The 14,611-nt window shown below is 39.8% G+C and overlaps 2 protein-coding genes across 15 annotated transcripts in view; both read left to right on the top strand.

The window, feature by feature from the left end:
• Nucleotides 1-14,611, top strand: part of Stacl (Stac-like) — a 133,178-nt gene that overhangs the window by 10,829 nt on the left and 107,738 nt on the right. For 13 of the 14 annotated variants that reach the window (XR_010752059.1, XM_066388690.1, XM_066388693.1 and 10 more), the window contains exons 1-2: nucleotides 4,332-4,471; nucleotides 7,247-7,425. Coding sequence is in view for 13 of the 14 variants with exons in the window: in XM_066388690.1 (XP_066244787.1) it covers nucleotides 7,320-7,425 (106 nt within the window). In the remaining variant the exon portion in view is untranslated. Of the gene's footprint in view, nucleotides 1-4,331; nucleotides 4,472-7,246; nucleotides 7,426-14,611 lie in introns of those variants that run through there. The other variant, XM_066388691.1, reaches the window with a different exon arrangement.
• On the top strand, nucleotides 3,211-4,512 carry LOC136408246 (uncharacterized protein DDB_G0280579-like). The gene has a single exon (XM_066389122.1). It carries the CDS (start codon nucleotides 3,211-3,213, stop codon nucleotides 4,510-4,512), a length of 1,302 nt encoding a protein of 433 aa, XP_066245219.1.

Here is a 14,611-nt window from a genome sequence, read left to right on the forward strand (position 1 = left end):
TTTGAGGGGCAAATCCTGATCGTCTGAGAGATACAGGGTTTTTCAAAACATGTGTCGGCAAATGAAGGGTGTGATTCCTTGGCTTATTGTAAGAAAAAAAGTTCCTATTAACATGGGTCCACAAACACACCGTTCTCGTGATACACGGTGTTAAAAATTTTCAATTTTTCGGCGATATCTTAGGAACCGTTTAAGGTGGAGAACTCAGCTTTTGTACGCACATTATCACTAGTATTAGCTAGTTTTGAGTGTGAATTCGATTTTTTTTTTCACAGGTCAGTGACAGAAATTTTAAGGTTTCTGTGAGGTTTTTTGCCCCTAATTTCTACACCATTGGGACAATTGATATTTTGAAATCTTAAACCACCAATATTTTCTGTACAAAAAAGTACTATTGATCAAAAGCTCTAAAGCGAACCGCATTCCAGAAAAATGGCATCATATAATGAAAAAACATAAAAAAAAGTAGCGACATCATCAAAAACATTTTATTGTAAAAACTAAGCAAATAAACATCACAACAATAGTTGAAAATGGCCTCCTCTTACATTACCACATACCAAAACATTGACTGTTTAAAAGATGATTGCGAAATGCCAATTGTCCCAGTGGCGTCGAAATTAGGGGCAAAAAACCTCACTTAAACCTTAAAATCTCCGTCACTAGCCTATGAAAAGAAATTGAATTAGCGCTCACAAGTAGCTAATACAAGTAGCTAATGTTAATGATAATATATTAACAAACGCTCAATTCTGTACCTCGAAGTTCCTGAGATGTTGAAAATCTGAAAAAAAAACTTTGTTTTAACACCCGGTATCGCGAAAACGGTGCGTTTGCGGACCCATGTTAATAGGACCTTTTTTTTAGAATGAATCACGAAATTACACCCTTCATTTGCGGACACATGTTTTGAAACACCCTGTATTTTTCTCATTCTCTCATTAAGACCTAAGGGATTTTTTTAGTTTGTGCGTTGTTTTGAATCCGGGATTTCATTTTGAGCCGGAATTTGCCAATATTCTGAGATCAGAAAATGCGAGACATTTATACTCCTTGGTACGCCACTGCTATGTCCATCGAATACATGTAGTTCTACTAGAGGAGGAAAATCTACAAGGGACTGTTTATTATTTACAATTTTCACAATAACAATGCTACTGCATTGCTGGTGTTCTAAGTAAAAGTGGAAATAGAATATATTATTACTTGAAAGCGATCAATAGCACGAGAAATGCTTATGTCGTTTTAGCTCAAGCAGCGATCGTTGAAAGAATACATTATGTTGGTAAGAGTTATGGTAATTTGCATTTTCCTAAGGAATGTTTTAATTTCGTTTGAAGAATCTTTTGCTGTTTTCTTTTTCATTCTTTCCTCCTTTTCACTGGATTTTGACAACAGAATTTGCCACATTCACGAATTCTTCACACCATCCAAATTCCACATAATCTTCTGTTTGAGCATTAAAAAGCATCACATTTACTGCTACGTACCATCTTCCCGTTCTACCCCATTATGTTAATACCCCTAATGTAGGATATTGCAAGGAAAAGCAATCAATCATTTTCCCTATAAGAAGTTTCGTTAGCTTTTTTAATCTATCACTCACAGCTATAGACTTCGGAATATGTTTTTTAAAGTATTTACCTGAAAATGTATTTCACAGCCTGCAAACATGCGATATTTTATGCGTTCCTGCATTGTCATACAATATTTTTGTTTGGAGCACGCCATTGGTATAATTTACGCACGGCTTAGATCTGCAAATAGGACAAAGAACGTCTATTTAAATAACTGTTTAGATGTAAAATTGCGTATAATTTATTTATTCAGCTCTTGTCATGTCGAAACTGGAAAAATTTACTATCCCGTTTTAATTAAGTAAACACACCTAATTTTATGTTCGTCAATCAAACCTGGCAATAAACTGTAGCGTTTTATAGCCGGAGCGGGCACAATGCGCTTTTCTTATGTTGACTTGTTCATTTTATTCATCAATTTGTCCATTTTTTATGTTTTTAGGAATAGCGCCTCACCCACCAATAGGGAGTGGCGGTGTTGGGGTTGCACACTATTCTTAGTTAAAACTTAACTAAGAATCATATTCACCTTTTAATAAGGGTTCAGACGAACACTCCCGTTAACGTTTCAGCAATGTCTAAAATGTGCGAAAAATTCTAGAAAAACTGTCACAAAAGTTGAAATTTCGAACACCGTCACCTCGAACAATTGACAGTTGCCCCATACTTGTAAAGTAAATTCGTCGTCAGCTATGTTCCAACATATTTAATTAACAGAAGTAAACGGCAAACTAAAATGTATGAGAGATTAATATTTAAAACGTGTGACAGGCTCTGAAATCTCACTTCTCAATCGCTAAGAAATTACATGAGTTTTGATGTGATCTTCTTGTTAATTATTTACCGACTTAAGGCTTAGCCGGTTAGAAATTCTCCTAGAAACAAATTACATTTAAAGCAATGAAGCCCTGAAAGTAAACCAGGAGAAATTCCTCGGAAAAACGAACAATGATGTGAGTGATTTATATGTGGCCAGTTTATTATTAAATGAGTTTTTAGCTAATTTGTGAAAATAAAGATGTTTAACCGCAGACAGATAGATGCATATTTCATTTGCAATTCCAAATTCCCTCCTCTCGAAATTCATTCTGAGGAAAAGGGGAAAATACTATATTATGGGCCGAGTAATTAGGCTATCATTCTCGATGGAGAAATTTGCGTCGTAAGCGAAGCGACCTCTTGAGGGGATGATGCTCATTATATACGAGTACAATAGCATATTTGTCAACGGTTAGACGCCCATATTTTTCGAAGATTAGCTAAAAATCCCGAAATCACGTTAACATTAACAAGAGTGTTCGTCCGCACCCTTAGTAAAAGGTGGATGTTATTCTCAATCAGCTTTAACTGAGAATTCGGCCGCTCCAAAAACCCCTGCTAGTGTGTGAGGCGTTATTCCAAGAAAATAAGAAAAAAAATGTATAATCCGCCTCAAACGTGTAAAACTTCCAACAACCTAATTTATGTTTAACATTGCAGGTAATATATCGTCACGGTCGTTTCGGTGAAATGCCATTGGGATTATAAGTATCTGCAAGTTCCTAACAAATTGATGTAAAATCGATACGCATGAGACCCTTATCGCGAAAGACTGTGTCGTACGCAACATCGCGATGTGGCATTCCACCAGAGCATGTATGTCATATTTCCGGCAGATGAGGTAGTATATCTGTCATATGGTCGCCTTATCGTGGTACCCGCCAATTCTACTCCAGAAAGTTCAAATTCCCCCATCCGAACCAATTCACTACCCCCAGAACCTTCCGCAAGAAATCTTGCAGCTGCTACAAACGGTACATCGGCCCTCCCATCAACCTCTTCCGCCATTGAGGGTAAAGTAGCAGATAACCAACCCTCCACAAGCAAGGGGCAAGCGTCCGAAGTCCTCCAAGTGGTCAAGCCCAAGAAGAAGTTGCTGAAACTAAATTTCAATTTATTGAGGCGGACTAGTAGCTCCAAAACCGACGCTCCTCTTACTGCTCTAAGCAGCAGCAGTTCCAGAGTTCGACGCTCTGTAGGTCACAGAGATCAGTCCGGACTTGCCACCCCTCCATCTGAGGCCTTCCAGCGGTTCTGTAACATAAATCGGCAGTCTAACAACAACCATCCTCCACCAGTTCCTGAACAGAAGAAATACTCCAAGGAGAAGACGCCTTCAGACCAAGGGCTTTATCCTCTGCAGGAGAAGTTTTCTAGCAAGAGGTCTTCATCTTCGTCCACTAAAACCAGCAAGCCTTCGCTGCTCCAAGAAGACCAAGGCAGCAAAAAGTCGAGCAAACGTAGCTCGTCCTCGTCCAGGTCGATCAAACAGTCTCCTTTGCCCAACAACACAGGGGCTCTGGAGAGGTCGCAGAGCCAAATCCAGAGGGAGACGAGGAAAGAACCCAGCAGGAAAATATCAACCCCTAATAGTTTAACTGCCGATGCTTTCTATCCCCTTTCGACTAGCAGGGAAAAAAATTTGGTTGAGCCTAGCCCCGAGCCTGTGGTAAGGAATCGCTCTAGCTCCTTTAGGTTATCCTTAAGAAGAAGCAAGACCCCAGAATGCCAGCCCTCTCGCCCTGATCGCAAGAAAGATAAAAAAGTGCCTAAATCGAAACCTCTGGATAGAAAGCTCTCGTTCTCCGATTACTTAACAGTGAGCCGAGAAAAGTCGTCGGATGGTCGTGTAGGGCCTTCAGTGTCGAGTGATCGAGATATTGTACGTGAAAAGTCGCCAGTGTTGAGCCTTTTCCGGAAAACTCCTTCACCCAAGAACCTCGGGCGAGATCGAACTCCGCACTTGAGTCGGGATCGAACTCCGTATGTGAGTCGGGATTCGATTTTATGTTCGCATGAATCGCAGATCGAAGAGAATTCAAGGCCTCCCAGTACAGGACAGAAACACTCATCAGGTGAAGGTTCTATTATGAGAGTGGCTATTTTTACTTACTAACCACTAATGTAATAATATTCTTGGCATTACTAATGGTTTTCCGAGACTTGTGTGATTACGCATAATTTTGGCTTCGTTTTGTGAGGGTTTGGAAGTTCGTGATATGCATTATTAGTAGCCTGATTTACTACTACTACTATAACATTTTATTTCCTCGATTTCATGGGTTTAATTGAAGTTCATTTACCGAAATATGTCTTCCCCGTTATTTTCAGAGGATTTATTCAGTTTAATCCTGCAGGTCTTTGAACTGACATGAAATGATATTCTCGTTGGGAAAAGTCCCATTGTTTACGGAGACTTATGTCGATCAGATCTGCCTATAGCTTAGGCAGAAGTGCTATTTTTGACCGATTATTTCTAATAATATATTGCCTAGATGGAGCCAATTCTGAGTTATTTAGCAAAGGAACGGCGTCCCAAGTTCATGCTGCAAATGCTCGTCAGTAAGTAGCTCAATCCATGTTCATATTTCGGGATTAGCCACCAACATCAATGCACTTTGAGCTTCAAATGGTTTCATCGACGCTCGTTTTGTTAATCTCCCAATAGCCGATGTGTCTGCTAACTAGCTTAAAGATAGAAATAAAATCTGTTTTTGAATGGTGGAAAAAGGGCTTTATGTACAGGACGATTCAGTATACAGTTTGTCCGAGATGAAGATGTCCAGGAGTCTCATAAACGGTAGTAGATGTAGACTTGATTCAACACAGCCAAGCAACCACTACCGCGATTGGATGGCAAACAAGCCACGATTTATTAAAATTTTCTCGATTTTGCAAAGAGCTTCTTGGCTCTTGTCCTTTTTCCAGTGCTTAAATATAATTTATTTTGAGTATTGATCGATTAGGCTTTAAATCACTAAATAATTGATCACAAAATCGATAAGATTTTGGTGTTTCACTAATGCTGGCACCTCATCGCACCTCTGTGTTGAAACTGCAAACTCAAGGCCTACTGAAACCCCGAATGTGAGGCCTCCGATATTCTCTGGCGGCCGTTATGCATGTAGACCTAGTCCTGAAAAGGGAATATTTGGATTGGCTTGGGATATTTCATCCCTATTACTAATGAAACGTATTTTAGCATACCTGTGCTATGAGGCCATCATTCACGCTCAACCGACAGATAAAATTTTGAAATGATAGTGAGATGAGACTATGCTACCAAGCATCCACGAAACATTAAAATTTAAACAAAAAGAGAAAAAGGCTCCTTAGTCGTGCAGTTTGCTTCACCTCGCCAGTCTACTTCAGGAAAATATGTTCCTTCGTTATTAAGTAATAAAATCTAAATTTCCTCGCATATTTCCTCTAACCGACTCTAAAAAGGATTTTAAAGTCGGTTACACAAAATAAAAAATTTTAGAGGATACGAAACCATATAATGTTGCGGATTTCGTTTGCATTTCCACATATGGGAGGGCTTTAAAACCCGATAACTCAGCTCTCTCGGCTTGCATCTCTTATAGCCTGCAACATAACAGAACTTGTCCCAAAGTAAACATCAAAGCATTCATTCACATGATGAAATTAATTCATACTGATTGAAGTAATGTGAGCAGTGTTTTTTCACAGAAATTTTATTTAAATAAGTTTGATTTACCCCCATTTTAGGAGAGTGGATCACTTCAAACTGATCTTGCAAAACTAATAGATCAGTTCATTTAATTGTGACATGACTTTGACATTTGACAAGTTTTCTAGGGATTTCTTCTTCTGTTTTCCCTATTTAATCAACAAAAATGGTATAAATTATTATTCTAATATAGAATGTCAAAAATTTTAACATTTAACATGGAAATCTATTTTTGGTTATGAGCCAAGAGCGCAAATGTCAAGTGCGTTTAATGGATAGATAGAAAAATTTCGTCATCCGCTTTTGACGTAAGACTTTGAAGCTTTGCTCCTAGAGGGCGCCATTAGGTTTAAGCCACGACATGAGCGAATCGATTTTTACCCATTTTTCGTTTATATTGTAAGGTTTTAAATGTTCAATTCAAAGAATTTATTTATATCACAATTTCTCAAAGGTCTCTGCTTGATATTGTTAAGAAAATAAATAACTGTGTAATTGTTTTACGATTCATCCCTGCGATATGACAGTCACTTTGGCATTGCACCATCACAACGCCTGCCGTGACTTTAAGAAAATACTTTTATCCCTAGACCATAAAGTAGCACTTTAAGTGTGCGTTCTGAGGTAAATAATGGTGCACTTTAAGGCCGCTAGGGAAAAATGAAATTATTCCCCAAGTACCTATGAAACTTTTGTAACAAACGTGAACTATGCTACATGAGCTTGAACGTTTTTTTTTAAAGATTAATGGTTTTGGAATTTAGTTATTTAATATCTTAACGAGTGTAACGACAGTTCGATTATTAAACGAATGGTAATCTGTATTGGCAAAGAAATATAGGCGAATTTAAAAATAGATCGCAGCCGGATTGTCTGTGCCAACAAGGTGATTAAACAGGGTTATAAATTTTAATAAAATATAATAGGACGTTTTGTGTTCCTGCATGAAAAAAATTCAAATGTGGCTCTCTATTTATATTAAGAGTGAATTTTAATGAACTTGTTTTGGGCGGAATTTGCCGATTGAGCGACCATGTGAGACTTTATTAACTTCATTCGCCATGCGAGATATCCTCCCTTCGTTGGTCGCCCATTCTGGACAAGAACAATTGTTGGGTTTAAGCATTTTTGGTTTTCTGGATCAATAACTTTCCAGATCGCAGAAGCGACGCCTCCAAATCCAAAGGCGGTCACCGACGCAAAGAACGCGCCTAGAACCATAATCGACCATGGCAATGGCATCAAGCGAATCGGCCCTCAAGGATTTGATCCACCCCTCCTACAACGAACACCTCAAATCCCATAATGCCGTCAGTTTTAAGCTCGTCAAGACCGGTAAGTAGTTTTATGTGTTCGTTTTATTGGATTAGTCCCGGAAAAGTCCCCAAACTGGATGGCTTTGTTCATCCATTTAGTGGGAGAGACTTTATTGCCACTGTTTGCATTAGAATTTCTGCTTTTTACTTGCTGAAGGGTAGATTTATATATCAGATTACTCTCAAAAGTGATATAGTCACGAAGAAATAGAAGCAACTTTCAACTAATGTCGGATTTATGGCTGAAATTTATGGAGCTGCTTTTAGGGCCGTAGTGCCACATGATACCTTCAAGGTAATATGAATCCTTTTAGCTGGATGCAAAATCGATCGAGTATTTTCCTCTTGTACTGAAATTTGTCATACATCGCTTCGTTTCATGCCGTTCGAACAGGCCACAAGGTTGTATAGACTTTTACGCATGGTGCCGGCTTCGGAAGCGAGTAAAAATATGAAAGGTATAAAATACGTGGGGGCAGGCCCAGAGTAGATCCGCAGAAGTCAAAAAATAATAATTTAAATAAATTAATATCCGTGAAAAAATGATAAAGAGGTGTTAAACAGGCATGAAAATTACCACAGCAGGTCTCCTACGTGCGTTTGAGAAAATTCCTTAGCTACCAGCTGAAGATTCTGCTAAGATCAACGATCATGGGTGGTTGCGTCTCAACCAGGACTGGCAACCAAAGCATGACAATTAATGCACTATAGATCCACTAAACATGAAATCGCGAAACTGTTTCACTCTGGCCACTTAATTTTAAGACATTTTGTATCGGTAATCACCCTGTATACAGAATGTCCGTTTCTGGAGCTCAACCAAAAAAATCTCGATAACCATAAAAAATGAGTGATGCAAGAGAAATTTCGGTTAAAGTAGAGAAAAGATCCGGAATTTGGAGTTGAAAAATATGCCGTTTTAAAATTCGAAAAATTCCGACGACTTTCGGAGACATTCGAGAAAAACTGAAGTTTTGGAAAAATATTTTCATTTTTTCAAAACGATTGACACTTCATCAATACATAGTTTTCTTGTCTTAAAACTTGCTAATGACATATTTGAAATCCGACGTTTCGATTTTCGGGAACCATCATCGACTTTGATTTTTCTTATGAGTGCCATCTTGAATTTTCACATTTCTTAATTTACCTCTTTTTCTAATTTGTCTATTCTCTAATTCGTATGCCGCAAGCGGGAAATTTCCTCAGCCTCTCAAAATAGCAAATGTTTAATTAATCCATTGAAACATCAGCCCCTAAAGCCATCATTCAAAGATTTAACCCTGGGAAGCTTATTAAGCCCGTATTTAGAACTTGCTCGGGAATGGAATAAGATAATTCAAATTTTGCCTTACAATAATCGAGTCTTGGCCTTTCCTTAACGCATAGATGAGCATGAGATTACAATTTTCGAAAATAATAATTATATTCAACACTAACCAAAACGAATACATTTTTCCTTTTCCATTTCTCCTTAATAGGATCAACGAAATTTCACAAATCGTTTATTAATAATCCGTATTAATGTACAATTGTTTAAAGCTTAATTTTACAAATTTTCAATTTAATTTTGCTGGTTACTTCCAACCAATCGCATCACGACAAAACTTGTCACATGATTAGCAACTGTCATTCATAAAGGTTTCCATTTTTGATATTAGGGGGTTTTCGATTTGGGGCTGAGGCTCAAATTAGAAGTAACTAGAGTGATTTTTCAATTCTTAAAGTTGAAATATTTGCAATTTATAAGTTATTGTATTATTTTTAAAGTTAACTTTTTGGTGTGGGTGATGACGAATTTAAGCAGTCAGAACAGATAAACTACACGAAATCTAAATTTTAAGACGGGGCACGTATAATCAACAAAAATTCCGCTTTAAAAATCGACGTTATTAATGTAGGATCCGCTCGTCAGATCGCTCTAACTCTTCTAAATGTAATTATTACTGTCTGACCAAATCGAGACACCAACGGGAAAGTCCGAATATTTGTTAGATAGTATTAGTTAAATTAGGGTTGAGGAACCGAGGGGGATTAAAAAGTGAGGTACCTCGATGTTACGCCCATGCGTATCGTACCTGAGTTCGAGTGATTCTCGGCTGTTGCTGGGTTCTCCCAGTAACCTCCTAGAATCTGTGTCACGGAAAAAACCCAAAAAGCGAACATCTCTTTGTTTGAACCAAGGAAGAAGGGCCTGAGGATGGTTGCTAAGGGCTCAAACAAAGGATGGTTCGTGGTGCTGGCTCGCAGCAGCCAGATGTTGTAACGGTCGCTGGCCTCTACTCGAGGTACGACACTGGTTTATTACCCCCAGGTTTAATATTTAAGATTTGTGACAAGGAGAATCGCTCTCTTTGATATCCGGAGTGAACGACGAACTAAGTGACGCGAGTTTTTACTAATTAAGTTACCATTTAAGCTTCGTATTGTACCCTATCCCAATTATACATAAACCCTAGACAACCGAATAAAAGAAAAACCCACAACTTTGGGGGCTCGTCCGAGATTTGGGGTAACGATTTTGGAGACTTTTACGAGATTTGGGGTAATAGTTTAGAAGACTCAGCCGAAATTTGGGAAACGAGTTAGGACGACCAAGCTCTGCACTTCAGGATTGAGAGCAACGGCGACGGTGATAACGACGAAATCACTAATACCAGACGGGTAACGACGACGACGGCGATAACGACGAAACAGTGCGAGATTAGGGTGATAATAGTGATTAATTCCGCGAAGTGAAGTGGAGTGCGGAAAAGGTGTACGCAACCGACAGATAAAAGCAGTTAAGGTAGGATACAGAAGTTAGTCTAATTTTACTGTATTAGTAGATTTATTGCTTTGTAATCCCGATTGTGTCTCGATTTCTTCTATTGACTGGTCTTTTCAAGTCGATTCTACGTAAACAGCAAAACGCATCGTATCTCATTTTTTATTTTCTTGGAATATTGGCCTAGTATCAATTCCATACCCAATTATGACTACTTTGGGGGATATTGAAAAAATTGCGCAAAATATCACAAATTCTAAACTGAGGGCGGTTCAAGCGCTGCATGTTGCTGTTTACGGCAAAGAAGGTCAAGGTCGGCAAACTAGAAAAAATGTGAGGAAATTCCCTGGTTTTAACCTGGACAAGGAATCAAGGGAATATCAGACCAAATTAACAGAAACCGAAGATCAGTTGAACTTAAGCGATTTGATGGCGATCTGTCACATTCTGAACTTGGACTATTCGGGACAACACGAGGACATCGCGAATCGGGTATGCTCTTTCCTGAATGACTTGTCAGTCAACGACGATATTACTGAGGGACAAGAAGACGGGGAGACCGAAGATGAGGATGCCGGAGGTCAGGAAAGTAGCGACGAATCCGGACATGAGGACGAAATTGACGAGGGAAATTTAGCTCAGCCACAAGCCCGTACCAAAACGAAGACGAGAAAAAATAATCCTTTTGCGTTAACCTTTCGTGACGTAGAAGACAGCATTAGACCATTTGATGGCAAGGATGATTACCCGATAGAAAAGTGGATCCGAGATTTTGAGGAAATAGCAGAGGTCACACGATGGAACGACTTACAGAAATTAATATTCGCGAAAAAGTCGTTGACGGGTTTAGCGAAACTATATGTGCAATCAGAAAAGGGTATTAAATCCTGGACTACTCTTAAGAAAAGACTTACCGCTGAGTTTGAAGTGAAGGTCAGCAGTGCTCAGATTCATAAGTTGCTAATGTCTCGAAAGAAAAGTCCTGCTGAGACAGTACAGGAATATGTATTGGTCATGCGTGAGATCGGAAGCCGAGCGACGTTAGAGGCCGAGGTCGTGATACAATACATTATTGACGGGATACAGGATGATCCATCAAGCAAATGTGTGCTTTATGGAGCGAAAAACTTCGCTGAGTTTAAGGATAAGGTCAGATTGTATGAGCAGATCAGAACAAAAAGGCCGACGTTCAGCTCAGAGAAGAAGTATGAGAAAAAGGAAATCAAGAAGGAAGAGCACGATAGAAAGGGGAGAACTACCAATTGTTTCAATTGCGGGCTCAAAGGACATAAATCCAACGCGTGCCCAGACAGAGCCAAAGGGGTCAAATGTTATAATTGTAATAGTTTTGGACATATATCAACCAAATGCCCAACGAAGACAAACGACGCAGGTAAAAATAGCCCGTGTGCCAATGTTCGCCTTATGGAAGTCGTACCGAATAATGCCGTTAAGGTACAAATCGACAATGTACAACTGACCGCACTGTTAGATACGGGTAGCGACATAAGTGCGATAAGGAGCGATGCTTACGATGACTATCTAGGACATATCCCTTTAACGGGGAATGAGATAATTATAAAAGGAATAGGTTCCAATGGAGTGAGGACCAAAGGATTTTTCCAAAAGGAAGCAAGGATCAACGACGAAGACATATTGTTAACGTTCCACGTGATACCAACAAATGCCTCAAACTTTAAGGCCATTGTGGGTAATGACCTATTAAAATGGGCGGATGTAAGTTTCACAGAAGGAGGCGTGGTCATACACAAGAGGAGGGAGGAAAATTTCTTGATGGAGATGAAGATTGCCGACGGTCTGGATCAAGAGAACCCGCAAATTGACCATATACCGAATGTAGAGTGCAAAAACAAAGTTAAGGACTTGATAGAAAATTACTCGCCGGAGAAAGTAAAGGATGTCGACATTAGGATGAAGATTGTCCTGAGGGATGAAGAGCCAGTATATCAGAACCCAAGGAGACTCTCACCCGTTGAGAGAGTAGAGGTAGAAAGACAAGTACAGGAGTGGTTAGATGAAGAAATCATAAGACCCAGTTATTCTGATTTCGCAAGTCCGATAGTGTTGGTAAAGAAACGAGATGGCAGTATGAGACTTTGTTGCGACTATCGCAGAATCAATAGGAAAATAGTCAAGGACCGTTTTCCGTTACCATTGATTGAGGACGTGCTAGATAGGTTGCAAGGAGCCAAATACTTCAGCACGATAGATCTGCGAAATGGATTTTTCCACGTTCCTGTAGACGAAGACAGTCGAAAATATACCTCGTTCGTCACTCATAACGGACAGTTCGAATTCCTAAAATGTCCTTTTGGCCTATGTAACAGCCCAGCAGTTTTTCAGAGGTTTATATGCCATATTTTTCGGGAGTTAACCTCTATGAACATTGTGTTGTATTATATGGACGATGTAATAATTTTAAGTAGCACTCTCGAGGAAGGGGTAGAGCGTCTGGCGATGGTCTTACAAGTAGCGAGAGACTATGGGCTGGAAATAAAGAAGAGTAAATGCCAATTCTTAAGAAGACGAGTAGAATTCCTAGGCTATATCATCGAGGATGGTAAAGTGCAGCCCTCTGAGGAAAAGGCATTGGCGATCAGAAGATTTCCGGAACCAAAAACGCCCAAGCAGATCCAATCCTTTCTCGGTTTGACGGGGTATTTCCGAAAATTCGTCGCTTCATATGCCATAATCGCAAAACCTTTAAGCGATCTGTTGAGGAACAACAAGGAATTTGTGTTAGGCGATGAACAAAGACGGGCATATGAGACGTTGAAGGAATTACTAACTAGTGAACCAGTCCTGTATATTTACAGGCAAGATGGTGAAACCCAATTACATACTGATGCAAGTAAGTATGGTTACGGCGCTTGCTTGATGCAGAAATCCAACGACGACAATAAATTCCACCCTGTATATTATATGAGTAAGAAAACGACACCAGCTGAAGAACGATACCACAGCTACGAACTGGAGGTTCTGGCTGTGATACAAGCTGTCAAGAAATTTAGAGTCTACCTCTTAGGCAGTAATTTCAAGATAGTCACGGATTGTTCCGCTTTCCAGAAGACTATGGATAAGAAAGACTTGACTACGAGAGTAGCACGATGGGCATTACTGTTGGAAGAATATTCATACGTTATAGAGCACCGAAGTGGCCGTCGAATGGCCCATGTGGACGCTCTGAGTCGATATCCAGCCGTAATGACTCTAACTGAAATTAATGACGAAGAAGGGACTCTGCGGCGATTAAAAGCGGCGCAAGAAGGAGATGAGTTCGTCCAGGCTGTCAAGAAAATTGCCAGCACTGAAGATTACCAAGGCTATTTAGTAAAGAACGGTATTTTGTACAAATACGACAATGGGTTGGAATTAATAGTCGTACCGAAGTCGATGCAGTCCGAGGTCATAAAGAAAACGCACGAAATAGGCCATTTTGGCATTGCAAAAGTGGAGGAAATCGTCAAAAGAGAATTCCATATACCGAAGTTGAAAGAAAAGATTCATACTGTTATTAAGAATTGTGTGGCCTGCATTCTGGGAAACAGAAAAGAAGGAAAGAAAGAGGGAATGCTGCACCCGATAGCCAAGGACGAAGGACCGCTATACACTTACCATATTGACCATTTAGGACCTCTGCCTTCAACAAATAAAAATTACCAGCATATATTGGCCGTAGTAGATGACTTCTCGAAATTCGTTTGGCTGTACACTACCAAGTCGACGACGTCGCGGGAAACCATCGACAAATTAAGAACGCAACAGAAAAATTTTGGAAATCCGTCAAGAATAATTACAGACAAAGGTACTGCGTTCACGTCGAAGGAATTCAGCGATTATTGTGAACATGAGGGGATCCAACACGTCACTGTCACCACCGGAGTACCTCGAGGGAACGGTCAAGTGGAACGGGTTAATCGCACGATTATCCCTGTCCTTACGAAACTGAGCATGGAAAATCCTAGTAGGTGGTATGACAAAGTAGATAAGGTGCAAACTGCTTTGAATTCCACACTGCAAAGGAGTATCGATGCTACACCGTTCGAGGTATTGTTTGGTGTCCGGATGAGGCATAATGAGGAGATTCGCATTAAGGAAATGCTGGAAAAGGAGATAATCAAGAATTTCGACGCAAAAAGGGAAAGACTACGTGAAGATAGCAAAAAGCAAATTTTGAAGGCGCAAGAAGAAAACAGGAGGCAATATAATTTAAGGCGGAAGAAAGCGACAAAGTATAAACGGAGGGATTTAGTGGCCATAAAAAGAACGCAGTTCGGGGGCGGGCTGAAACTGTGTAAGAAATTTCTTGGTCCTTATGAGGTCATCGAGGTTCTGCCCAATGAGCGATACGAGGTCATTAAGGTGGGCACCCACGAAGGACCGGGACGCACCTCTACCTGTGCCGAATACATGAAGC

The sequence above is a fragment of the Euwallacea similis genome, chromosome 4, assembly GCF_039881205.1.
Source record: "Euwallacea similis isolate ESF13 chromosome 4, ESF131.1, whole genome shotgun sequence".
NCBI lineage: Eukaryota > Metazoa > Arthropoda > Insecta > Coleoptera > Curculionidae > Euwallacea > Euwallacea similis.